General features: G+C 41.0%; 2 protein-coding genes across 3 annotated transcripts; both read left to right on the top strand.

Annotated features, from left to right (window-relative positions):
• prkacbb (protein kinase, cAMP-dependent, catalytic, beta b) lies at positions 1–23,503 on the top strand. Of its 2 annotated transcripts, none has more exons than XM_033982239.2 (10): positions 1–124; positions 10,747–10,808; positions 12,144–12,272; positions 15,076–15,174; positions 16,522–16,604; positions 17,726–17,852; positions 17,931–18,026; positions 18,782–18,904; positions 19,220–19,384; positions 21,838–23,503. In XM_033982239.2, the coding sequence occupies exons 1-10, from the start codon at positions 103–105 to the stop codon at positions 21,961–21,963; spliced, it is 1,032 nt and encodes a 343-aa protein (XP_033838130.1). In that variant the 5' UTR covers positions 1–102; the 3' UTR covers positions 21,964–23,503. The 2 variants fall into 2 exon arrangements, with proteins under 2 accessions (XP_033838130.1, XP_033838129.1); XM_033982238.2 differs by having other exon boundaries at positions 73–618.
• A 505-nt stretch (positions 23,504–24,008) lies between these two features.
• Positions 24,009–26,940, top strand: exosc4 (exosome component 4). Its single transcript, XM_033982360.2, has 3 exons — positions 24,009–24,209; positions 25,232–25,438; positions 25,988–26,940. The coding sequence occupies exons 1-3, from the start codon at positions 24,039–24,041 to the stop codon at positions 26,345–26,347; spliced, it is 738 nt and encodes a 245-aa protein (XP_033838251.1). The 5' UTR covers positions 24,009–24,038; the 3' UTR covers positions 26,348–26,940.
• Positions 26,941–27,077: the final 137 nt, after the last annotated feature.

The raw sequence follows: 27,077 nt of genomic DNA, 5'->3' as shown, positions 1-27,077 counted from the left end.
GCCCACGCGTGACTCTGTTTCCACCGCGCGGACACAAACTCACATTTATCTGCGTGTTTCCAGCAGAGGCCAAAGCGCACGGCTCCTGTGAACGAGAACGAGATGCTCCCAAACGCGGAAGCAGGTCAGGTTTGCAAAATCTCCACTGGCATCTCTGTCCAATCCAAAGAGCCACACCGCGAGTGCAGCTGAGCGCGGGGGCCTGGAGGGGGGCGAGGCAGCACAGAGAGCAGCACACAGAGCAGAGCAGCACAGAGAGCAGCCCGGCGACACCACTGGCCGCTGGAGCTTCATGACAACCGCACAGACTTAGGCGAAAGAGCCACGGAGAGCGCGTTTTTAGGGGGGAAACAGAGCAGAGAGACGCGTGGGGGCGGCTGCTCCAACGGGAAAGGGACCGGCCCGTGTGTTTTTCGAGCGCTTCTTTCCCCACGGATGCGTATTTGTCTTTGTAGCGGTTTATTTTAAGGGCACAGGGGCTGCAGGACAGATCAGGAGTGGTTACGGTGTAGCTCTAGCCGCCGCCATATCGTCTGCTGCGTCGGAGTATTCGCTGTGTCTTCCACCGCACCATGGGGAACGCTGCCACGGCCAAGAAAGGCAACGAGCTCGAGAGCGGTGAGTGTTTGTGGGACGGTGTCATGATGGGGGCCTCGGTGGAGCTTCGGCCTACGGTAACGGGGACCGGGTTATGCTGTGAACACGCTGTGCAAACCGTGCGCAGGAGAAGGAGCGTCCTGCGCGCTCCTCCGCCAAGTTTAAACACTTTTACGCACAAACTGTTCGATGTTCGCTTTTGATTTTTACGCACGGTGGTTTTCGGGAGATAAACGCAGCGCAGAGGCCTAGTGGTCGCGTTAGCCTGTAGCCAGGAGCACCAGAAGCACCGTTTGTGTTGTGGTTATCTTCACTTTCAGGGGGTGGGGTAGAGGGGCGCAGGGCTGGGTGCCATTTTCGCCCGTTCCATCGCGTATAAGCCGCACTTGACGCGCTAACGCATGTGTTTCGGTTTATTTACACGTTTTTCTCGTGTCTAAAAAGCCTCGATCCTGTAAACCCTGCTTGTGCTAAGTTTAGCTGTGGGTTGGGGGATTAGCTGGAGAAGGCCCCTCATCCCAATGCGTCTTGATGGTGGTGTAGCAGATCAGGCCTTTCTTGCTCAGTTAGCCAGAGCGAATCAAACGCTCACTGTCAGATGTTTGCAGGAGGAAATGCCTCAAAATGCCTCAAATTCAAACATCACATCTGCACTTGTCTTGTCCTAAACAAGGCCTTATTAATAATTTAAGCTTGTAACATTAGTGCTGTGTTTAAAGCTCACACAGAACACACACCATCAACACTATGAGCCGTATTAAACATCACACACACATTTGCAACGGACAGACTATAAATAGCAGTGATGGGACTTTCGGTTCTTTTACGGGATTCGAACCGTTTGGACCTTTTGGATTTCAAAGAGCCGTTCGAAAGACTGGCTCTTTTAGGCTCCTATTTATCTACGTGACAGAAACCAACGTGAGAACTTATTTTATCCACAAACTGATCCAAGCTGCTCCTCCACGTCCCGGAAGGAGGCCCCAGGGAAGACTCGGGACACGCCGGAGGGGCTGTGTCTCTCGGCTGGCCTGGGAACGCCTTGGGGTCCCGCTGGAGGACGCGTCTGGGGTGAGGGAAGGCTGGGAGTCGCTGGTTAGACTGCTGCCCGACATGGATACATAGACTAATCGGATTCTTGCGTCAGTTCAGTGTTAAAATGTGATAAACTAGAAAGATTCAGCTCTCAGGATCCAAGTGTTCAGAAGAGCCGAATGTCACGTGACTCACAAACATCTCGTACATTTACTCAAAAGTATTGTGCTGCGTTTCCCCTCCTCCTCGAGCTCCTGGGACACATTTTATTCTCAGTTACATAAACAAACCAATGGTCCCAGTGCTGCACCACCATCATGCCCAAGTATGGTGAAGAAATGACAAATGGTGATGTTTCCATTCATAAAAACTCCAGAGTTACTACGTGCTTTGGGCGTTCTTGGCATTTGCGCACGTAAACACAGCCAGCGCCAAGCCAAAAGCGTACATCGACCTCGTGCCCGGTTGGAGCTATTTTCCCCTAATCTCGCCGTGGTAAAGCACTCAGTTGTCATTGACTCGAGCAGCTTGTCATCAGACCTTCGTCATAGGATAAGGGGTATTACAGGCTTTGAACGCTTTGACGCAGCTGGGTCCTGGGGCTGTGTTACTTTGCTAGAATGCTCCGTGATCGCTCATGAGATAAAACTTCCACAAGCGACGAGAAAGAAGCTTTGATTAGCTGCACGTTTTAGCTACGACTGCGCTACTGTGGAGTTAGGCCTGTCATGAGAAATACTAGAGCAACATATGGTATTTTTAGGGCTCTGTTGTCATTGTGGAGAATTTTTACTTGCATTTGTAGGAAAAGTTTGGCTGTTTTTCTGCGCGATGATGAGATTTGATGAGATTATTACTTAAAGAGCTCATATGACGCTGTTTTCTGATCTGTTTTAATGTCGTTTCCTCATCACAAACAGACCTGGAGTTGCGTTTTGTTTCATTCACACATGTTTAAACACCCAAAATACCCTGTATATTTAGGCTGAGTTCTTCTCTCAAACTGAAAACACTCTGTTCCACCTTGTGATGTCATCATGTGGTGATACAGGAAGTGCTCCGCTGTGTTTTTAAACTCCACACACCTTCATTTCTAGAATCATTTGGATCATTTCAGACCAGGAATTGCCGCTTATCTCGACTGAACTAAAGGTAAAAGGAGCTGTTAAACCCGTTGAAAACTACCACTTGATGACATCACAAGGTGGAACAGAGCATTTTGAGCGTTGGAGATGTACTCAAACATGTGTGAATGAAACAAAACACAACTCCAGGTCTGTTTTTGAGGGGGTAACAGCTTTAGAACATGGATTAAAGCTACAAGAGTCTATTTTGCGTAATATCGGACCTTTTAAATGTGGCATTCTGTTGTTTATTTACTACAGTTTGAGTATTGTACAGTGAGAATACTTTTGTGTGTTGGTTTCAGTATTCTCGTTTATTGTCTATATTTCCTTCAGCACTTATCGCACTTCAGAGTTCGTTCTCGTGACAGGCCTACGTACCAATAATTGTGAACTTTTTAGAACATTATAACGCACTAATTCTTGCTGTCGTTTTACACACTACTCTCCACATTCCAAAGAGGTTTATTAGCCGGTTAACTCAAGACAACGAGCGGCACATCGTCCAGGATGCTCTGCCAAACCGTGACTTCAGGCCCTCAGAGCTGAAGATTGCGTTTCTTGTTGGCTGTGATCCTTAGATCCTGACCGGCTAACGGCTAAACCCATTTAAGCTGACACTATGGCCCGGCTAGCGGCTTTACAGCGCGACCTGGTTACCTACAGTCTACCCCCTCAGACTGTAAATAGAACGGGACGTAGCTAACCTGCTAGCCGCCGCGCTCCAAATAGGAAGTGATTGTGGACGCGCTTCCGGCTTTAATTCACATTAGAAAACTGTGGCCCGTCTCTGTGTAACTGCTGCTGTCAGACCAGGGCCGGTTCAGACTATAAGCAGACTGAGCAGCTGCTTAGGGCCCCGAGGCCACCAGGGAGCCCCCAAGAGCCCATACATTTATATTGAAAATAGTATATCAAGTTTTTTGGACACAGGGCTTGTGTGTTTACAGCAGCCTAAATATAATTTGTTTAAAATATCTGCTGCTGCTACGTTTGTTTTTGAGTCGGGCAGAGGTGAGGGCAGCTCTGTGTTTACACCGGAGCAAGGACCCGACATAATGTAAATATAAGTGCACTGTCGCCAACTGGAACACATTAAAATCCACTAGAAATGAAGATAAAATGTCTATGTTTGTGTTCTGTTCTTGTGTCTGTGGTAGTTGTGACATTCTGGATGTTTTCAGTCTGATGTTGGTCGTGTAAATACAAATACAACTGGTCAAAGTGATGAGAGCAGAGTCAGAATGTGTCAAATGTGAATCATGAGCCACAGGGGGCCCCAGAGACACATCCAGCTTAGGCCCCTCTTAAAAGCCAGAACCGGCCATGTGTCAGACTCATTTTGGACTTAAACGTCGGTATTAACCCTCTACATGATCCTGGGGTTTTTATTTCACTATTGTGTTTCCGTAACTCCGTAAGATATGAACTTTAATAACAGACAAATCAGGTCCTTCTTTCCCTGAGGTCGCTCCTGTTAGCGTTAGCAACAGGTTTAATTGACAGCGTTGCTAAGCGCCTGCTCCCTGCTAAACCAGTGATGTGGTGCGGAGCAGGAAGCAGCGTTTCCTTCAACAGCCTCGCTCCTGATTGGCTCTTTGGTTGCTATGATACTCGTTGGAATTCCAAATATAGAGCTCCAAATTAGCCGTGATAGCTTCATTTTAAGCTGAACACTGTGGGTGACGTCACACTCGCTCAGTCCACTTCTTTATACAGTCTGTGGTCCTCCGTCACTCGTTCCGTCCTCCCTCGTTCCCTCTTGTCGTCTCTAAATATAAAAGACTCGTACTTTGTTGTTTAGTTGCCATTATCCTGACACCTCTTCAGTTTCACGCTGCAGAGGCTCTGGCACAGTTACTTCCACACGGAGCCAAAGAATCACATAACCCTGCTAAGTTATGCCTGAGTGGCCGCGGCTCACAGGTCCTCAGCTCACTTTTCCATTTCAAGTCGGCCCCGGCGTAGAGCGACGGGATGGAAAGACACCTGCACGATCAATCAGGGACTATTTGGAGGCTGGACGCATAACGGGAGCGCGCAAACGGGCCGTTAACGCTCGCAAAACATGTTAGAAATGTAAATATAAGTTTGTTTTTGGGGTTGTTTCATAATTATATGCAGGAATTGTCAGGGAAATATCCAATTTACCATAACCTCCTGACAGTATTACCTTAAAGGGCCCATATTACCTTAAAGGGCCCATATTACCTTAAAGGGCCCATATTACCTTAAAGGGCCCATATTATCTTAAAGGGCCCGTATGACGCTGTTTTCCGATCTGTTCTAATGTTCTTTCCTCATCACAAACAGACCTGGAATTGTGGGTTTTTTTTTGTTTCATTCTCACATGTTTAACACACAAACCTGCAGATTTAGGCTGAGTTCTTCTCTCAAACAGAAAACACTCTGTTCCACCTTGTGATGTCATCGTGTGGTGATACAGGAAGTGCTCCACTGTGTTTTTAAACTCCACACACCTTCATTTCTAGAATCATCTGGATCATTTCAGTCCTGGAGTAGTCTCTTATCTCGACTGAACTAAAGGTAAAAGGAGGAGTTAACATGAAAACTCCCACTTGATGACATCACAAAGTGGAACGTCGCATTTTGAGCTTTGGAGATGTAACAGACTAATAATAAAGTGTGACTCAAACATGTGCGAATGAAACAAAACACAACTCCAGGTCTGTTTTTGATGCTGTGACACCATTAGAACACGTCTTACAAGTGTCCGTTTTGCGTGATCTTGACCGTTAAATCTCGGTGATATTCGTACATCGTCACGTCTCTGGGTTTTTTGCGTGTTTGTACCCAGCCCTGTTGTTGACTTAGTCCTTGTCGGACCGCAGATGTTGACCTCCCATGGCTCTCGCTCACCAAAGCAAACGCGCCGTGACATAAACAGTGTCCACTCCAAACAAAGTCCGAGAGGAGAGAGTGAACTGGGCCCTGTGTACATGAACCGTACGAGCGCTTTAACAGAGCGTCACACCGGCCTGTCACTATATCCACTCAGCGTTCAGTATACGGAATGTGGAACTACTGGTATATTTTTGTGGGAGGGGAGGTATTTTTGTTTTACAGATCGATACGGGCGATGCCGATACTGATTGTGAAGAAGCCAGATCTGCCAAATGTACTAGAAACTCACTCACAGCTGTTTTTACCACAATCCCATAAGAGAGCTGTGTAGTTACGTTTTTTTTGTAATTAAAGTGTTCAAATAAAACATGAGCATTGCCTGAAATATCGGCCTCTGCTGGAGATTTAAGGCTCATAGTCGAGGTGCAAAAAAGTGCAAATATACCTAATCTATCCATAGTCTGTTTATATAAATGGACATAGCTAACCAGCTAGCCGCCACGTTCCAAACAGGAAGTGACCATGGGTGCACTTCCTCCTTCATCGACTCATCATTTTGGTCTTAAATGTTCGTATTAACCCTCTACATGATCCTGGGGGTTTTATTTCACTATTGTGTCTGTAAATCAAGATATGAACTTTAATAACAGACAAATCAGGCGCCTTCTTAGCGTTAGCAACAGGTTTGATTGACAGCGTTGCTAAGCGCCTAGTGGTGTGGGTGGGACGGGGTGTTACCTTCAGCAGCCTCGCTCCGGATTGGCTCTTTGGTTGCTGTGATACTTGCGGTTGGAATTCCAAATATTGAAATTAGCCGCTATAACTGCTAGCTTCGTGTGGAGTGGAACGCTGTGGCGACGTCACACTCACTCAGTCACTTCTTTACACAGTCTGTCTGTTTAAAAATGTTTCACTGGGATCATCTACTATTATTTTTATCATACCAGTAGCAGCATCCATCGCGGTATTTCTCTGTATCGATACATCGTGCTTCCAGTTGTGTTATCGTGACAGGCCCGTACCATCGCATCACCCAACGCCCCCAAACAGAACCACATCACATCCACAGTGTCCCTCCGTATCTTCGCTCATGCTTTTGGAACCCCAGATCTTAACCGTAAACGCATTTTCCGCTCATGTCATCCCGGGTTACGCCTCTGAAAACCACCGGTGCCGGGACGATCGATACTCCGCAGCGTATCGCCCGCTCCTCACGGCGTTCACCGCATCACATTAAACACCATGTTGCATTGATGTATGTTGATGTCTTATTCTTGTATACTATCTCTCTCCTGTCTTCTCCTCATCCCATCCGTTGTTCCTGCAAAACTTTGGTGATCTGTAGAGACATTTGGTACGCGCTGGTCAGATTAGCATTGTTAGCATTGCTGTGACATCTTGCTAGTTGTGTGTGTGTGTGCCTTGTTTATCTTTTCTGCATGCCTTTTGATAATGCGTCCTTGTTTTTTATCTCTATTCTCTCTATCTGGATATCTGCCGTCTGCCGTGTTGCCCATACATTGGTTTGTCTGCTTGTTTCTGGCTGTGTTCTCCCTTAGGCCTCCCCGTTGTGGTGATGTGTGATGCAGCTGGAGCTCTGGCCCAGCATCCCTGTAATAATAATCATAATAATCCAAGTGTTGTGTTTTGGTTTCAGACTAACAAGCTCCAAATCAGAGTGTCTTGGTCTGCATCACCTGTCTGCCTGTGTCCGGTGTAGAGTGACCACCTGCCGCGCTCGTCGTACCGGGGACATGTGTGGGACTACAGCGCGTTTATTAAATGGGACATTCAAAGAGAGAACGCACAAATTAAACGCGCTGGATCTGATTTTTACGGCTTAAAAATTGGGGAAAAAAACTGTTTAAATTGTCCAAAGTGAATCAAATGTTTATCGTCTACAGTTATACATTTTTCCCCCTTTTTTTTAAAAACTCCACATCTCCTATTGGTTTTCTCTTGAAGTCCACTTTTGATGAGCATAGGCAAAGGAGAAAGAAAATAAATACACAATAAAAAAAATATATATAATAAAAAAATTGCAATAATAATCCATAATAAATAAAGTAATAATAAATAAAATGCATATAATAATAATAATAATAATAATAATAATAATAATATACAAAATCATGCCAAACAGAAGAATTACTAAAATAAAATAATAATTCTATCCATATTTGAACTCCCTCTATACAAAGTAATCGTGAATTTCCTCCGTCAGAAGACATCAGCAGAGCAGTGTTATACATTATTATTATACATATTCATTCATTCATTCACACTATGATAAAGGCAAATAACACAAAAAAACACATGTATCTTTATAGATGAGCTTAAACGTTTTGCTTTTACATATAAACTAATGCAATGAGACGATTTACAGTTTGTAGTCGACCCAGAAAATCTCAGAATGTTTGAATTTTTATTTACACAAAGTTGTTCTGTCGTTACTTGAGCGATAAGTCACAGCTACATAACACACTTGGATCAGTTTTATCTCGTTTTACTTTAGTTGAATAGAAATAAATGGCGTTTCAGTATCAGTTCACATCTGGTGGGTGCGTCCCTACTAATTATTCACCAGGATGAGTTTATAAGCTTTTTTTCACAGCTGTCAGAGTGAAGCTAATGGGCACTTCCTGATTATTGGACAGTTAAACGCTTTATATTTAGGTGCATAGACAAACAACAACAACAACAACAACAACAACGCCTCGCTCGTGTACAGCACTTTGCAGGATGTATATACAGCATCTCAAAGCACTCTGTGTATTCTCTGCTCATTATTACGTTACATTATTACATACGCTCCATATTTAGCGGTGATCAGCTGCCCTGGGACAGACGGAGTGAAGCGAGGCTGCCAATCTGTGCCATCGGCCCCTCCCACCGCCATCAGTCAATTTTGTTACTTAAAATTACTAAAAGTACACATACAGAGGTAAAAAGTTGGTAAAATAAAAGTATCACATGAAAAAAGCGCCGAAAAAAGTATTAAAGTACCTGTTAAAAATGTACTTAAGAGTAAAAAGTAAAAGTATTTTATACAAGTGTAGTTTATTTAAGTGTAAATGTAGTGATACTGATTCAAAATGACACATTTTGTTCAACAGAAAAAAAACAAAAACCTAAAAATTTCTTATTTTTTCTTCTGATTTTTCTGTGTTTTTTTTTTTTTGTTTTGCTCAAAGCCGAAGCTTGAACTCTTAAACTTTAGTCAGGATGTTTCTACGAACATGGTAAAAATAACCCTTTAATCAGATGAAAAGTACTTTTACTTTAGTGGAGTAGAAAGTACAGATACTGCCCTCAGATGTAGTGATGTAAAAGTAAAAAGTATCCACTGTAAATGTACTTAAATAACAGATACCTAAACATTCTCCTTAAGTACAGTACTTTACTCCTTGTACTTCACCTTCCACCTCCGTCAGTCTCTCACTCAAAACTCCACGTCCATAAGCGAAGTGTTTTGCCAAACGACACAATGACAGAGAATCACTGCTCTAATCTTCAGCCCCGGAGCGTCTGAGTCTTGGATTGAACCTGAGACACTCCTTAAATTCTTCAAAAGCTGCGGCTCTTATCACGTTTAAAGAAACACGCAGTGACGTCTGAACCTGCTGTGAAATGACGTCAACAAAACAAAAGAGTTCACACAGACCGAGGTAGAACGTGCGGAATGACGATGGAAATGATTCGGATTTGCTCAATTGGAATATTCCCCATGCTAGCTCGTTAGCAGGACGTGTCTTCAGTCCGTTCCATGTACGTCTGTCACTTTAATCACTGTAGCAGCTTCTCGTTCACTTCATGACTTGGACTTGGATTTGGAACAGTATATTTTCAGTTCAGTATTCATCATGTGCACGTTTTCTTTGCAGAACTTTGAGATTTTTGGCTATTGAATAAATATGAATCATTACAGATGCAAACTATTCACTAAAGTGTCTCATTCTGCTATTTTTTTTTAACGTATTGTAGATTTAAAATAGTTTAGTTTTCTCCGTATATGGGTTTCCCGTGGCCGCTCTGGCGATATTTTTCTGCAGATACGTAGCGTTGGTTTTGATCATTTCTACCTTACTTGCGTGATTTGAAATGGCAACTTATTCACGATTTAAATTCACTGCAAATGCCACAATGTATTGGCCCCTGCTGGAGATTTAAAGGCGATCGTCGTCTGCTAAAAAACGCAAATATCATCTAGTTTTGTGGTTTAAATCTACTTTGTTTTTTTGCATCAGTGGCGTAAATTGGTTTCAAAATGATCGTTTATCGTCTATATTTACTTCAGCGATGTTATTGAGACAAGCCTAGTTCTACATCGGTAAACCGGTTACACATAGTACCGTATTTTCTGGAGTATACGTCGCTCTGGAGTATAAGTCGCGCCAACAAAAAATGCAGAATAATGAAGAAAAAAATATAAGTCGCTCTGGACTGTAAGTTGCATTTTGGAGGAAATTTATTTTACAAAATCCGAGACCAAGAACAGACATTTTACCTTTAAAGTCACGTTATAATAATAAAAATAACAGGTTGAATATCAGTACAACATGCTAAAGTAACAATAACCAAGATGTGAAATTATATATTTGAATAATTTCACATATAAGTCACATCTGAGTAAAAGTCGCACCAACGACAAACTATGAAAAAAGTGACACTTACAGTCCAGAAAATACAGCTTAGTTTCAAGTCATGAATTCAAACTTTTACAGCTTAAATCTTATATTGTCAAAAAATAATGAACGATTTCCCAGTGGTGCAAAGAAAAAGTCCACGTGACAAATACTGACTTAAAAAACTACAGTTCCCTGGTTCATAGACAGAACAGCGGGTGGATGTTGTGATTCCAGCGACAGGACGACACATGTCTGAGGTGGTCACTCTACGTGAAGGCTGTTGTCTTGTGTTCTGTTTTGTTTTGTGATCTTTAGTGCAGAATAATGCTTCCTTCTGTGTTGTATATCCAGATGAGAGTAATCCCGCTCCTCTTCAGCATTGTTCAAACTTTCCAAAAACTCCTTTTACCAAACTGACAGTCAGCACTTGCAGTTTTCTCTCTAACTTCATTTCCAGATAATTCCGTGCGCTGACTGTTCTCTCTGTTTAATTATAGTGAAAGAGTTTCTAGCCAAAGCCAAAGAAGATTTCCTGCGCAAATGGGAATGCCCACCACAGGTAAGTAGTAGTAGTAGTAGTAGTAGCTGTAGTAGTAGTAGTAGTAGTATCTTTCAGTCCTCATCACAAAGAGACTTGGAGTTGTTTTTTTTTTTGTCTCATTCTCACATGTTTAACACAAACCTGCAGATTTAGGCTGAGTTCTTCTCTCAAACTGCAAAAACACTCTGTTCCACCTTGTGATGTCATCATGTGGTGATACAGGAAGTGCTCCACTGTGTTTTTAAACTCTATACATCTCTGCTAGAGTCATTTGTCAATTCCAGAAGCTGAAATGATCCAATCTACAACTGAACTAAAGGTAAAAGGAGCTGTTAACTTGAAAACCCCTCTCCTCCTCTCGTCTCCCCTCCTCCTCTCGTCTCCCCTCCTCCTCTCGTCTCCTCTCCTCCTCTCGTCTCCTCTCCTCCTCTCGTCTCCCCTCCTCCTCTTGTCTCCCCTCCTCCTCTCGTATCCCCTCCTCCTCTCATCTCTCCTCTCGTCTCCTCTCCTCCTCTGGTCTCCTCTCCTCCTCTGGTCTCCTCTCCTCCTCTGGTCTCCTCTCCTCCTCTGGTCTCCTCTCCTCCTCTGGTCTCCTCTCCTCCTCTGGTCTCCTCTCCTCCTCCCTCTTTAGACCGATCTGTTCCCTTGAACACTCCCACTTGATGACATCACAAGGTGGAACGTCGCATTTTGATCTTTGTAGATGTAACAGACTAATAATAAAGTGTGACTCAAACATGTGAATGAAACAAAACACAACTCCAGGTCTGTTTTTGATGCGGTCGCAGCGTCACACGACTCGACGCTCACAAGAGTCACTTTTGTGTAAGAACAATACATTTCATACATGTTTAAAAATCAAATTCTCAAATTAAATGGGTAAATTTGTCACTAGCGCCCCCTGTATTTACAAAAGCGTGGTTATATATGACAAAATAATGAAAGACCATATTCGCTTGTTCATTTAAACTTGAAATAAATGAACTTTTTTGGCTCATAATTCAACCCTCACATCACCACATTCTATAGACCAATCAGATTTAACACAGATGACATCACCACATTCTATAGACCAATCAGATGAGGGCAGATAAAATGAATATTGTTAAAATGCTGACTTATGTTGTAACACAGGAAGTTTTAGGTCTACTCATTAATAGAAATGACCAGGTTCAACATTTGAACATTTACATTCTCAATATTTCAATAGAGAACTGGCTCTTGCGCCCCCATCTGGGAGCATCACATCATCACACGCTAGAATCTGAAAAGCACCAGATGGAGAGCCACAGTTTAGAATCGTGAAATACTTTTTCCAACAGTGCGATGTCATGTGTTGTTTTGTTCCCGCAGAGCACAACGTGTCTAGATGACTTTGACAGAATAAAAACCCTGGGAACCGGCTCCTTCGGAAGAGTCATGCTCGTCAAACACAAAGGAACAGAGCAATACTACGCCATGAAAATCCTGGACAAGCAGAAGGTCAGTCCCTACGTCTGTGAGCGATTGGTCGAAATAAAAAGGGGGCGTGGCAAAGGCTCTTGGAAATATTAGGTTTCTTTGTGTATCTGACCCAAACTGCGCTTACAAGACTACACCTGCAGGGGGAGTTATTTATTTATGCAGAAAAGACATATTTATATAAAGATAGATCAAATTTATGCATCGTTTTATTTTTAATCTACCTCTGCCGATCGATTGGTTGAACTAAAAAGGGGGCGTGGCAAAATTTCTCAAAACTATTGGGTAAATCTATGTTTCTGAATCAAACTGCGCTTACAAGACTGTACCTGCAGGGGGAGCTCATGCAAAAACAAGTATTTATGCAGAAATAAGTACTACAAAACAATGTATTTTTATAAAGATGGACTAAACTTTTGAATCGTATTAGCATTTTACAAATAAACACCAAAAAATCAAACCGAATCTTCAGCTAACTCACTCATTTGCCAGATTTAGGACCCGACTTTGGATCTTTGTGTGCGATTTTGAACCACTTCGCTCCTCGTGTGCGGCGCCGGTGTAATTCTGAGCTGCTCCGTCATATCGTAACCACAAAACATCACCATGGCAACAGCCAGTAAAACAGAGCGTCAGGGGCAAACGAGGTGACGCACATAGAGGCGCAAGTTACAAACAGGTGAAAATAATTAGCCGATTTTATTACTCAGCTCTCGTAAAGTTGTAAATAATGACCCCAGTCCACAAAACGGCACTTTTTACTTTTAAAGAACACTTCAAACTGGAGAAAAGGCAGGAAAAGAGCCTCAGTTGTGTCTGTTTACATCCACACAGCAAGGGTCGGACTGAAGCTGCTGCAGATTAGCGATAGCGACTCTACTTCCTGTGTAGTTTATCTCCAGCCTTCAGTGCATTAAAAGCATTTATCTGAACGACTGCGCCACATTTCACTAATAACACAGTTTGGACTTGTGTAATGTCTCAGAATGAGTCGTTTTTACAAGAAACCGCTAACGCCAGGTTTGCTCACAACTTTTAGCTTGTTGCGTGCGATCTCTTCACTGCAGTCTTTGAATCAGAGCTTTAAAATCTCATCTGATTCTCCTTGTGTTTGTGGTCTGCGCTTTTTGTCACACGTTTAAATAAAATCCTGTAGTGTGTGGCGGGTTTAAGGCTCCATCAACCGATTAATGGACTAAACGAGGCCCAGTACAAGACAATATTTTGGGTTTATTTTGAACTATACAAAAACAAATGGTCAGATAAACAGACTCGAGAGCTAGTTTGCCAGGTCAGCTCTAATCCTCATTCTGTAACAAAATTCCAGCATTGCAACAGGTAAATTAAGATTAAAAGATTAACCAAATGGGGCAACAGATGGTATAAACAAAAGTACAACTGGACAAAAACTGAAAAAATACAAAATATATCCCACAAGCCAAGAGAAAAGAATCATTATGTGATTATGATCGAGACGTTCTCTGACAGCAGTGTGTTCAGATGGTAAAGGGAAACGAGGACGGCAGAATGTTTGGAGAAAAAAATCAAATGGCTGTTTGTTTCTGTTCTGATTAGATTTGTGGTTTGTGCTTAGAAAGTAGAATTCTGTTCAAACTGCTCATTATAAACCTCCTGGAGCGTTACCATTTGGAAAAAAAAAGACTGAAACATGAGCTGATAAATGAATACAAGAATCTGATGAATCTCTAAATATGTTTGAACCATAGACTGTTTATGTAAATGCACAGAGCTAACCTGTTAGCCGCTGCGTTCCAAACAGGAAGTGATCAGGGGCTCACTTCTGGATCTGCTGTCAGACTCATCATTTTGGTCTTAAATGTTTGTATTAACCCTCCACATGATCCTGGGGTTAATTTTTTTGAGTTATTTTGAGATTATTTAAAAAAAAAAAAAAAAATTTTGTCACTTTGAGGTTTGTTTTTTTGTTGTTGTTTTTTTATTTTGAGGTTGTTGTTGTTTTTTATTTTCTTAATTATTTTGTTATTTTGAGTTGTTTTTTCATTTTATTTTGAGTTTTTTAAATTTATTTTTAGTTTATTTATTGATATTTTGAGAATCTGTCCTCTCTCTGTCTCTGTCCTTCAGACTCATTCTGGTCTTAAATGTTCGTATTAACCCTCTACATGATCCTGGGGTTTTTATTTCACTTTTGTGTCTGTAAATCAAGATCTGAACATTAATAACAGACAAATCAGGTCCTTCTGTCCCCGAGGTCGCTCCTGTTAGCGTTAGCAACAGGTTTGATTGACAGCGTTGCTAAGCGTCCGTCCCCTGCTAAACTAGCAGTGCGGGTGGAAATGGGCGTTACCTTCAACAGCCTCGCTCCTGATTGGCTCTTTGGTTGCTATGACACTTGCGTTCGGAACTCGGCTCCAAATTAGCCGCTATAATTGCTAGCCTCGATGAGCGTCCACTTCTTTACACAGTCTATGGTCTGAACAGGTACAACATTTTTCTATAAAAGACAGAATATTTTGTTCTTTGCAGAAAACATTTTAACATTTTTAATATCTTTAATAATTTTAGTCTTGTTTGATCATTTCACCAGCTCAATTTGTGATTTTGATTTCGTTGCGATGTGTCAGTGGAATAGTGTTAAAATGTAAATAACAGATTACACAAAGAATTTGAACATGTCGTTTTAAAATCTTCTTTCAAACTGCCCTGTGTTTGTAGTGTAGAGTTTATAAATGCTGGTGTTTTTAGTTCAGACTCAGAGTTGACCTACTCCTCTCCAGGTCTGTATTTTCCATTGTGCTGTTGGGCCATCACACTTTGAGCTCATGTTCTCTTGTTCTGTCAGGTGGTGAAACTCAAGCAAATAGAACACACGCTAAATGAGAAGAGGATATTACAGGCCGTGAGCTTCCCCTTTCTCGTCAAACTCGAGTATGCCTTTAAGGTGAGTGTGCCTTTAAGGTGAGTGTGTGAGTGTGTGAGTGTGTGAGTGTGTGAGTGTGTGAGGGGGTGAGTGTGTGAGTGTGTGAGTGGGTGAGTGGGTGAGGGGGTGAGTGTGTGAGTGTGTGAGTGTGTGAGTGTGTGAGTGTGTGAGTGTGTGAGTGTGTGAGTGAGTGTGTGAGTGTGTGAGTGTGCCTTTAAGGGGAGCGTGCCTTTAAGGGGAGTGTGTGAGTGTGTGAGCGTGTGAGTGTGTGAGTGTGTGAGCGTGCCTTTAAGGGGAGCGTGCCTTTAAGGGGAGCGTGCCTTTAAGGGGAGCGTGCCTTTAAGGGGAGCGTGCCTTTAAGGGGAGTCAGTCTTCTTTGGCGTATTTTCTTTTGTGTGTCTTTTGCTGAAGTTCTGTGTTGCAGAGGTTTGGACTTGGACTCGAGTCAGACTTGAGTCACTATTTTGAGACTTGACTTGATCAAATGGACTCAGACTTGGGACTCGAGTTGAAGGACGGTGTCTCTGGACTTGAGTTGACCCATGTGACTTGAGACGACTTGATGCTTCTCCTCAAAAAATGTTTTTAAAAACACTTCTCTCTGAACAGTTGATACTTTCAGTTCTTAATTTTAAAGGAACAAAATGGAACATGTCCCTCCACTTCTCCATTTGTTACTGTGGATGTTACAATAACTGAAACATGAAACACTGAAATTATATCGTCACATTTCTCAGAATAATATTGGGGCTGTAACTGGATTATATATATATATATATTTTTTTTTATGCAGCAAAGTGAACTACACAGACCATGATCCTTTGCTCCATTTCACTACAAACTGAAGAAATAACTGTTATTACTTTGAAAAATCTACAGTTCTGTGAGCAGTAATGAAGTAGCAGTAGTGAAGTACTGCACTTAAGTATAAATGTTAGGTATCTGTATTTTACTTAAGTACATTTTAATATGGATACTTTTTACTTTTACTCCTACATTTTTGAACTGGACTGAAAAGTAAAAGTTTTTTTTATTATAGTTTGAGACCTGAGGGTTTATTTTTAACATGTTCAGAATTTGAACAAAAAATAAATAAAAATAAATAAAAACAGCTGGAAAAATGATGGATTCAGTTGTTCCTGTTGAACAAAATTCAGCTCAAATCTTTAAATCACCACATTTGAAACTTTATAAGACTCAAAATCTGTGAGAAATACTTTTATTTTCTACTTGTAACATGACTTTTTTAGCTAGACCAATTTAACTCGACTCGACTTGGACTCGACTTGAGACTGGACTTGGACTTGAGGTCAAGGACTTGAGTCTCTGTCCGGTCTCTGTTTGTTGTAAAAGTTGATTTATTTCCAGGACAACTCCAACCTGTACATGGTGATGGAGTACGTTCCAGGAGGAGAGATGTTTTCACACCTAAGACGAATTGGCAGGTTTAGGTATGAAAAAAACATATTAATGGTAACTCCTGCTCGTGTCCATGGAGATTAAATTGCTTTGCCTGAAATGTCCCACTGAATGGCATTAAATGTTCTGTACATTTGGTAAACGGTCACATTTTGACACAGTGTTTTTCCACCGTCAAGTCACTCAACACGTCACTCGACACGTCACTCGACACGTCACTCGACACGTCACTCGACACGTCACTCGACACGTCACTCGACACGTCACTCGACACGTCACTCGACACGTCACTCGACACGTCACTCGACACGTCACTCGACACGTCACTCGACACGTCACTCGACACGTCACTCGACACGTCACTCGACACGTCACTCAACACACTTTACATCAAGAACCACTCACACTTTCACACACCATGGGAACTTACATATCAGATCTGTGGAGAGGCGGCCCTGCTCCCAGAAAGAATGCAAGTTTTTAAAGGTATTTTGAGCAATAAAATGTTGAATTAATGCAAGATAAATGTGTTTAAAGGTTCGATATTACACAAACGTGAGGTTTAATCCATGTTCTAATGCTGTTTCCTCCTCAAAAACAGATGTGGAGTTGTGTTTTGTTTCATTCACACGTGTTTGGAGATGTAGACAGACTGATAATAAAGTGTTCCTCAAAGCTCAAAATGCGACGTTCCACCTTGTGATGTCATGAAGTGGTAGCTTTCAAGTGAACAGCTCCTTTTTTTTACGTTTAGTTCAATAGAGATTAGCAAGTCCAGAGCTGAAATCAACCAGATGATTCTGTAAATGAAGGTGTGTGGAGTTTAAAAACACAGTGGAGCACTTCCTGTATCGCCACATGATGACATCACAAGGTGGAACAGAGTGTTTCCAGTTTGAGAGAAGAACTCAGCCTAAATCTGCAGAGTTTGTGTGTTAAACATGTGAGAATGAAACAAAAAAAAACACAACTCCAGGTCTGTGTGTGACGAGGAAACAACATTAGATTAGATCAGAAAACCGTATAATATTGGCCCTTTAATTCTGTTCAAAGCGTCATCTCCATGGACACCAGCAGCCAGCAGAAAAGTTACATAATGCACTTTTTAAACATTGGACACTTGGCTTTATCTCAGACTCTTTCCTCCTCACAGTGAACCACACGCGAGGTTTTATGCCGCCCAGATAGTGCTGACGTTCGAGTACCTCCATTCACTAGATCTTATTTACAGAGATCTGAAACCCGAGAACCTCCTCATCGACCACCACGGATACATCCAGGTCCCAGAACACAACTTCTGTTATGATCAAACTTAAACGCACTTGAATGTGGAGTTTGACACGTGTTTGTTTGACCAGGTGACAGACTTCGGCTTTGCCAAGAGGGTAAAAGGCCGGACCTGGACGTTGTGTGGGACGCCAGAGTACCTCGCCCCAGAAATCATCCTCAGCAAAGTATGAAGTGTGAAGTATATGAAGTATATGAAGTACTGCCACAGAATCCTGCCGTGCACTTCCTGTTTGTGTTTTTGTTACACTCGACCCCTGAATGACAATAACATTAAAGTAAAAGTAGTAAAGTACTGTATTTTAGTAAAGTACAGATGCCTAAACTGTTAAGTAGTACTTACAGTTACTTACAGTGTGTACTTTTTACTTTTACTTCAGTACATTTGAGAGCAGTATCTGTACTTTCTACTCCACTACATTTTTGAGGGGGAAGGTTCATTTTGAGTTTATTTTTAGTTTGAGCAAAAAACAAAAATATACAAATAAAAACAGATAGAAAAAAATATAGATTTAATTGTTTCTGTTGAACAAAATTCAGCTCAAATCTTCATCAAAATCACCACATTTCAAGCTTTAAAAGACTCAATATATGTGTGAAATACTTTTACTTTTTACTCTAGGTACATTTTGCAACCGATACTTTAATACTTTTACTACTTTTTTCACGTGATACTTTTACTCGAGTATGTTTTTGCTTCAGTATCTGTACTTTTACTTAACAGAATCTCCTGTTTGAGATTCTTGTTTAATGATCATCTTGGGCCGAGTCTCTAAAAACATGATCTGGAGAGTTCAGACTGTTGAAGAGCAAATGTTTATTTATTTTTGGTCAGGACATTTGTCGCTGAGTTGCTGCTCGGAGTAAAGTCGCCCTAAATAAACCACTGTCCGGTCGGTGTAAACGTGTCTTTCTTTTGCAGGGCTATAACAAAGCCGTGGACTGGTGGGCCCTGGGAGTCCTCATCTATGAAATGGCAGCAGGTTACCCTCCGTTCTTTGCAGATCAGCCCATTCAGATCTATGAGAAAATTGTGTCTGGAAAGGTATTTTAAAGGCGTTCATTCATTCTACTTCAAAAGTTCTGAATATATATATTATATGTTTTATTTTTATTTATTCTATTTTATTTATTTATTTTATTATCTGTATTTGTATTCATTATTTTTTGTTTTTAATTTGTGTTTATTATTGTTTATTTTTTTCTTAATTTTCTATGTTTTTTTGTGCTTCTATTTTTTATTGTTTAATATTTTTATGTATATTTATTATTATGTTATTTATTTCTTTATTCATTTTTTGGATTTGCATTTTTTAAATAATTGTTATAATTTTAAATGATGTTTATTCTCTGTGTCCAGGTACGGTTTCCCTCTCACTTCAGCTCAGACTTGAAGGATCTTCTGAGAAACCTGCTGCAGGTCGACCTCACCAAACGCTACGGTAACCTGAAGAACGGCGTCAGCGACATCAAGGGACACAAATGGTTCGCTACAACGGACTGGATCGCCATCTACGAGCGGAAGGCAAGAGCACGGCAGACACTGGCCTCTGTAAAAGCAGAGTTAATGAGATATTGATTTATAGATTTTGAACTAGTTTCATTCAGTTATTTCTTTGATGCTGCTGTGTTCAGATGTGACGTTCTGTGGCGTGTTCTGTCGTCTGTGGGGCTCGTGTTCTGTCGTCTGTGGCGTGTTCTGTCGTCTGTGGCGTGTTCTGTCGTCTGTGGGGCTCGTGTTCTGTCGTCTGCGGCGTGTTCTGTCGTCTGCGGCGTGTTCTGTCGTCTGTGGGGCTCGTGTTCTGGTTTATGGAGAACAGGGACAGGAGCAGGACCGTTTGTGTATGAACCTGGTGATTTCACAGTTCTGTGGTGGTTGGAGTCGTTTGGAGTCACAGTTTCACACGTCGCTCTGTGTCACGGCGAGCGCTCGTGTGACTCATAATGGGCGGGTTTGATTGATCGATAGAGTTGTTGTTCTACTGGATTAAACTCATTGACCTTAACATCAGATTCAATAAGATCCTGGCAAACGTCCTGTATGTTTTTTATTTTTTTTATTTTAGATGTTTAGTCTTTGCTTTAAAGGTGCACTGTGTAACTTTTCTGGTGGAGGGTCTGCAGCTTGCTTGTCTCCATGGCGATGATACTTCTTCCACAGTGTGGCATTAAATATAGTGTGTATGTGTGACATCTCTGCCTCTGTGGCTCTATCCAACTTTTGTGGTGAAGAAGGAGCTGAGTCAAAAGGCAAAGTTCTCAATTTACCGCTTCAATCTACATTTCTACTCTCATGTTTAGTCCCAGTTTAGTCCTGGTTTGGTCCCGGTGTAATCCCGGTTTAGTCCCCGTTTGGTCCTTGTTTAGTCCCGTTTTAGTCCCGGTTTAGGTCGTATTCACACTAGCACTGGTTAGTCGCTTTAATCGAACTCTAGTTCTTTTGGCCACAAAGTCCGGTTCGTTTGTTCAGGTGTGAATGCACAATCGAACTCTGATACGGTCCAAAAAAGCGAACTCTGGTCCGCCAAAAAACCTAGGTCTCGGTCCGGTTGAAGTGAACCCTGGTACGATTCGAATGCAGATGTGAACGCCAAGCGGACCACGGGCCGCTCCAAAGACAGGAAGCGGATTACATGCAGAGCATTCTGGGTAAATAAAACCAAAACAAACACGGGTGCAAAGCTAGTGGAGCGGAGAAATGGCTCGTGGTCAGACGTGGAGTGAAGAGGAGGTAAAAGCCCTCATAGAAATATGGTCTGACGCATAGAGCATTACTAAAACCTGACGCCATGCCATTTTGTTTACATTTCCCTGCGGAAAAGAAGTTGCGTTGTATTGACCAATAGACGAGCGGCGTTTCTTCTTCATGGTTTTTTGTCTCGTTTCCTTCCATGGTTTTTGGTACAGCGCCACCACATGTGAAGGATTAGACAAGCTTCTCAAAAGGTTTGGTTCGTTTGACAAAAAGCAGTGTGAAAGCAAACGGCTCCAGTTGAAAATGTTCACAATGTTTCAATTTTGGTCCCGAATCGAACCGAGTCTACTGGACTATTAGGTGTGAAAACAACCTCAGTCCCGGTGACATCACACTCACTCAGTCGACTTCTTTACAGTCTGATAAAGTAAATAGTGTTTGTCCACTGACCTGGGAACAGCTCAGCGTCTCTGCTTAGACTGTAGCCTCCTGAAAAAGGATGGATGGAAATGAAAATATGTCAAAAAAGAATTTGATAAACCTGTACAAATATTTACAGTGTCCTAGTTTGTGATTTCTAATTCTTAACTCGATGGATTAAAGGAACTGTACCTGTTTTTCCCCCATTTATTTAAGCAACATTTGTCTTTTCCCAGTTCAGATATACTGTATAATCAGGTCCAATCATCAGGAAGTGTACGCTTATCGTGCTACTTGTTGTTAGCATTACCATAACAGCAAAGTTCACTCTGGAAAAGTTTTTAAAAGTGCTTATAAAGGATGTTTGGAATGCATAAGATAAGTGAGAAATAACTTTAAGCCACTGCAGACTCTGGAGTTTAAGTCGCACCAGCCAAAAAATACATAATAATGAAGAAAAAAAAATAAGTCGCATTTTTTGGGCGCATTTATTTTACAAAATCCGAGACTAAGAACAGACATTTTATCTTTAAAATCAAGTTATAATAATAATAATAAAATGTGGAACAACAGGCTGAATATCAGTACATCACGCTAATGCTAACGCTAACGTAACACATTTATATTTATTCAGCTCCATGAAGCACAGACAGAACTGAACACGTGTCTGGTTTGTTAACGTAAGATATTAACAGTTAATCCGATAAATAAAGCAGAAAAAACAAGCTAACTATGAAAAAAGTGACACTTATAGTCCAGAAAATACGGTAGTTCTGTTTTCATGTGTTAAGATCTGGGACAGCGCCTTTAAAATGTCTCATTAGCATTTTATTAACTTTTCTGCTTGTTTTTGTCTTTTCAAGGTGGAAGCCCCATTCATACCAAAGTGCAGAGGTCCAGGGGACACCAGCAACTTCGACGACTATGAAGAGGAGGAGATCCGCGTGTCTGTTACAGAAAAATGCGCTAAGGAGTTTGCCGAGTTTTAGGATGAGTGACCGTGGATATATCAGGGAAATAAGGGGGATCTTTGCACTCTTCAAAAAGACTTTGGGATGGAGCAGAGAACATTGGTTTTCTTCTTTTCAGATCTACAACATAGTCCTTTCCATTCCATTTACAGCTCAACACGATCCTCCGGTGCCGATAATCTTCACTGTCACCTGCACCTGCTTTAAAGGCAGATACACCACTTTTTCTTTTCTACCTTTACTCTTTTTTACTTTCAAGCAGTTAGTCTTGGATGTCGTATACCCCTTTTGAAATGTGATTTTTTTTTTTTTTTTTTTTTTTTTCAGTTTGAGAAAAAAACTGAGACAAAGGCCAACGATAGCCCAATCACAGTCTCTGAAGTTGTGTGGAGGTTTTGGCATGAAGGTTTCAGTGGCGGTGTGTTCCCTCTATGTTGGGTGATCTGTTACAATGGCCCGCTTTCAGAGCTAGTATTGTCCTATGTGCATATCATGTCAGTGTTTTTTGAAATCATGACCAAATCTAGTTCATTGGAAGACACCAGAAGAGAGGGTTTTGTTCCTTTCTTTGCTTTTGCCTTAGAGAGCCCAATGGTCCCGTCCAAAGAAGCGTCTGTGCACGTCTTCTTCTTGGTGTTTGGACCTAGGCACAGCAAGCCATTCTACTCAACGATAAACTCTGTTACATTAGAAAAACACACATGAAGTCTATTTTCTTCGATCCTTCCAGGTCTGCTAGTTAAAATGTTCATGTTTGTATCGATTTTTTTTGTTGCTGTGACTAACCTTATATAGGCTAGTAGTAGAGCTGCACTGTATCTGGAGAACATGGACATATTTCGTATCGTGAAAGGTCGCCATTATTAAAGTCTAGTTTTATAATATCACAATAACAGATTTTTTGAGTATGTTATTAAGCTGTAGGTTGGGCTTATAAACCTTCAAACAGCGCGTAGCCTATGCCACATCAGCCACGGCCGGGCAGTGTAGCAAACAGAAAGGGAATCGAGTGAATCTTTCATGATATAAATATGTTTGCGTGTTACGTCCACAGTGGTACAGTTCAGCCCTGCGTTCTTGTCATATTGGTCCAGTATTTCAGGTCTGCTTCTGAAGGCCGTCGTTACATTTGGAACCATATTGACGTAATGGAAAAGAGTGGAATCCCTTTATTGGAGTAATGTAAATGTTTTGGCTTTGTGCCTCGACATTGTTAAAGAAACTTTAAAAAGTAAAGGCAGAGTTTATAATATAATTAAAGATGTGAAAAAAATGAAATAAATGCAAAGAAAAATATTTATGATGTCCCTTTTTATCACCCACCAACAGATTTTTACTACATCTAAAGAATGTCAACCTTATGGTATTCACGTTTGAAGGCTTGGTTTTATCGCACACCTTTCCTACCGTACACTGGCTGAATAAAGTGAGGACTGCTCCTTTGTATCACATGTAACCCTGTCATTGTTAAGCTCATTACATTATACGTATACGCATTGTTTCATATGTTTTTATTTATACACATTAGAGATGCTAATAAATTTTATTTTTAAAAGTGTTTAATTATGTCTGTTGTGGATTGGGAGGGTGAAAACGAAACTGAAAAACAATTAAAATGATAATTCTGTGGAGTACTCGCCCATAAATGAACTGTCTGAAATTAGTATTAAGTAAAAAATGGCTTTAGGTTTAAAAAAAATAAAATAAAATAAATTGCAGGGGGCGTGAAAGTGACGTCACGAACGGACTTCCGGGTAACACAAAAACGATTAAAATAAATTAAAACCTTAAATTAATTGTCTGAAATAGTTGCACATTAGTTTAAAAACAACAAAAATAAAAACAACCAAAAAATTATAATTTAAAATATAGGGGGCGTGGCTGTAGTTACGAACGGACTACCGGGTAACTCAACGAATAAAATTATTTTGCTAAATGTTTGCATAACCTTTAAATTAATTGTCTAAAATGTGTATACATTAATTTAAAAACAAGAACAAAAAATACAAACATTAAAAATAAAAACAAGTTAATTAAAAAAAACGAACTTCCGGGTCATGTAGTTTCGCAGGCCACGTGGGGAGTTTGGAAACATGGCGGGTCTGGAGCTGTTGTCGGACCAGGGCTACCGTTTGGATGGAAGAAAAGCCACCGAACTGCGGAAGGTCCAGGCCCGGATGGGAGTGTTCGCTCAGGCGGACGGGTCGGCGTACATCGAGCAGGGAAACACCAAAGCTCTGGCTGTTGTTTACGGGCCACATGAAGTAAGTAGCAGCGAGTTAGCTTAGCCGCATCAGCTACTCCCACTACTACACACAGCTAATAAACAAATGTCAGAAAGCGTTTAGTTTGTTATTAATTAGGTCGCAAATAAATGTTAAAGGGGCTATATTTTGCGATTTTCTGATCTGTTCTAATGTTGTTTCCTCGTCACAAACAGACCTGCTAGAGTTGTGTTTTGTTTCATTCACATGTTTAACACACAAACCTGCATATTTAGGTTGAGTTCTTCTCTCAAACAGAAAACACTCTGTTCCACCTTGTGATGTCATCATGTGGTAATACAGGAAGTGCTTCGCTATGTTTTTAAAGCCCCAAACACCTTCATTAGGATCATTTGGATGATTTCAGTCCTGGAAGTGCTCATCTCTACTGAATTAAAAGTAAAAAGGAGCTGTTAACTTGAAAACTACCACTTCATGACATCACAAGGTGGAACGTCGCATTTTGAGCTTTGGAGATGTTACAGACAAATAATAAAGAGTTACTCAAACATGTGTGAATGAAACAAAACACAACTCCAGGTCTGTTTTTGATGAGGGAACAGCATTATAACATGAAATAAATCTCAGTTTGAGTCAATGTTGTGTATTATAGGCCGTAAAATATTACTCCAATTCAACAGTGCTCAGTTTTATTATTATTATTATTATTATTATTATTATTATTATATTAAGTATTTAAGTATTTGCTCATTTAAATATAATTATAATATAAAGACAGACATTTTGATAGAATGGGTACACTGGAAACAGGAATTCCATCATCTTATATTTTGTATCTTAAAAACAAAAGCAAGAATTAGCCAGCTCAAATCTTGTTATAATTGCAGTTATTGTGAACAATCTCTAATATTAAACCAAGTCACAACACAAATGCAATGATCTCTGGTGTGATGGATGCATTATTCAATTTGCCTGTTTTCTATATTTTATTCTACTTGTTTAGCTGAACAGATTCCTTTGTGTAGTAACTGAACAAAATACCTGCCTTTTCTTATTCCCAGATGAGAGGATCCCGAAGTCGCACTCTTCATGATCGCGCTGTTATAAATTGTCAGTACAGCATGGCCACGTTCAGCACAGCAGAAAGAAAGAGAAGACCTCACGGAGACAAGAAGTCCACAGAGATGAGCCTCCATCTAAAACAAACCTTTGAAGCAGCGATCCTGACCCAGCTCTACCCACGCTCCCAGATAGACATTTTTGTCAAGGTCAGACATGAAGAACTCGAGTCCAGCACTCGTAGGGTGACCACCTCAAAAACTCATAAAAGTGGGATGGGTCATGGGATTTGGTGGGACAGACGCAACCTGTTATTACCTCGAATAACATATAGATTTATGTAAGTCTACAGTGCATAGTGTCTTTGATTAGGCTATTGTCCTACAATAGGTTTACACTATAAAGATAAACAGTGCATTATTAGATTAAGGATACAGCTTTTCTGTGGGTCATAGTGATGACATTTAGATTTTTTTGTCTGATGAAAAATTAACCATTAACCCTTTCATGGTTCCATTGCTGCTGTTTGTGATAACTATAAAACATAACAGTTTTGATACATTTGGGTGACTGGTATTCTTTCTTAAATCAAAGGTGGAATTCTGTCATCAAACCTTTTTATTAGTAGCTCTCGCTAGTCTTTCAAAGTCGAGGTTTAATAGGAGTAAAACTCTGCTGGAGGCAATGCAATGCAGTCTATATGAACGCAGTTAAACCAAAGATGAAAAACATAATTTTAAAGTTGTTTCTTTCTCCAGATCCTGCAGGCAGATGGAGGAAACTACAGTGTGTGTGTAAATGCTGCTACTCTGGCAGTGATTGATGCGGGGATCCCGATGCGGGACTACGTTTGTGCTTGTACAGTGGGTTTTGTGGACGAGACGCCGCTGGCCGACCTCTGCTACACAGAAGAGAATGGAGGGGTCAGCTCACTGGCCTTGGCACTGCTGCCCCGCGGGGGACAAATCGCTCTACTTCAGATGGATGCCAGATTACATCAAGATCATCTGGAAACAATGATGGAGGCTGCAATGATCGCCTGTAAAGGTGTGAGCAAGGTGCTAGACGAGGTCGTACGACAGCATCTGCAAGAGGCGTCAGCGCTCAGTAGAGACTGAAGAACCACAGCTGATACGAGAACATGGACCTGTTTAACCAGTTACACAGCTGCTGTGATTCTGTTGGAGTTCATCTTATGCAACAACATTCATGTCCGTCATCATTCATCAGAGCAGGAATTTATCACAGCAGATCAAAAAGTATTCAACTGGACACATGGTAAAGTTCAAGAGTGTAAATATGTCAGTACATTCCTGTAATTGTTTTCAATAAATATGACTATTGCTGTGAATCAATACACAGTGCACTTAAGAACATAGTTTAATTGATCAATATTGGAACCATTCTGCATTTTATTAAAAATACATAGATTACAACCATGTCACACTTAAAAATGTACTAATAACTTTTTATTAACTTTTATGGGACAGCTGTTTAGGGGCTCGTTTTGAACAAATTTAACTTGTGGAACAGCTGCATGGTTTTTCAGCTGTGCTTTTTCCTCTGCCAGTCAAGTGTGTTCATATTAATGGATCGTGTCTGTCTTTAATTTGTTATTTTTCTCTAAATATATTACATATATTGTTTGTTAAATTGTGTCCTGGATTTTTTTTTTTTTTTTGAATAAATAAAAAAAATCCATACAAGAGGGAACAGCTAGCGCCGAGTCCAAAAGCTCTTGTTTCCTCCGGTTTTCATTTGAGGCGACACATAATTCCTCCTCAAATTACGCTATTGTCGTTTTAAACAGCCCGATTATCTCCTCAGCTGGAAGTAGCCACAATCAGC

Source organism: Periophthalmus magnuspinnatus, chromosome 17 (genome assembly GCF_009829125.3).
Source record: "Periophthalmus magnuspinnatus isolate fPerMag1 chromosome 17, fPerMag1.2.pri, whole genome shotgun sequence".
Lineage (NCBI taxonomy): Eukaryota > Metazoa > Chordata > Actinopteri > Gobiiformes > Gobiidae > Periophthalmus > Periophthalmus magnuspinnatus.
Note: the sequence above shows the minus strand (reverse complement) of the source record. Positions and strands in the feature narration are given on the sequence as shown.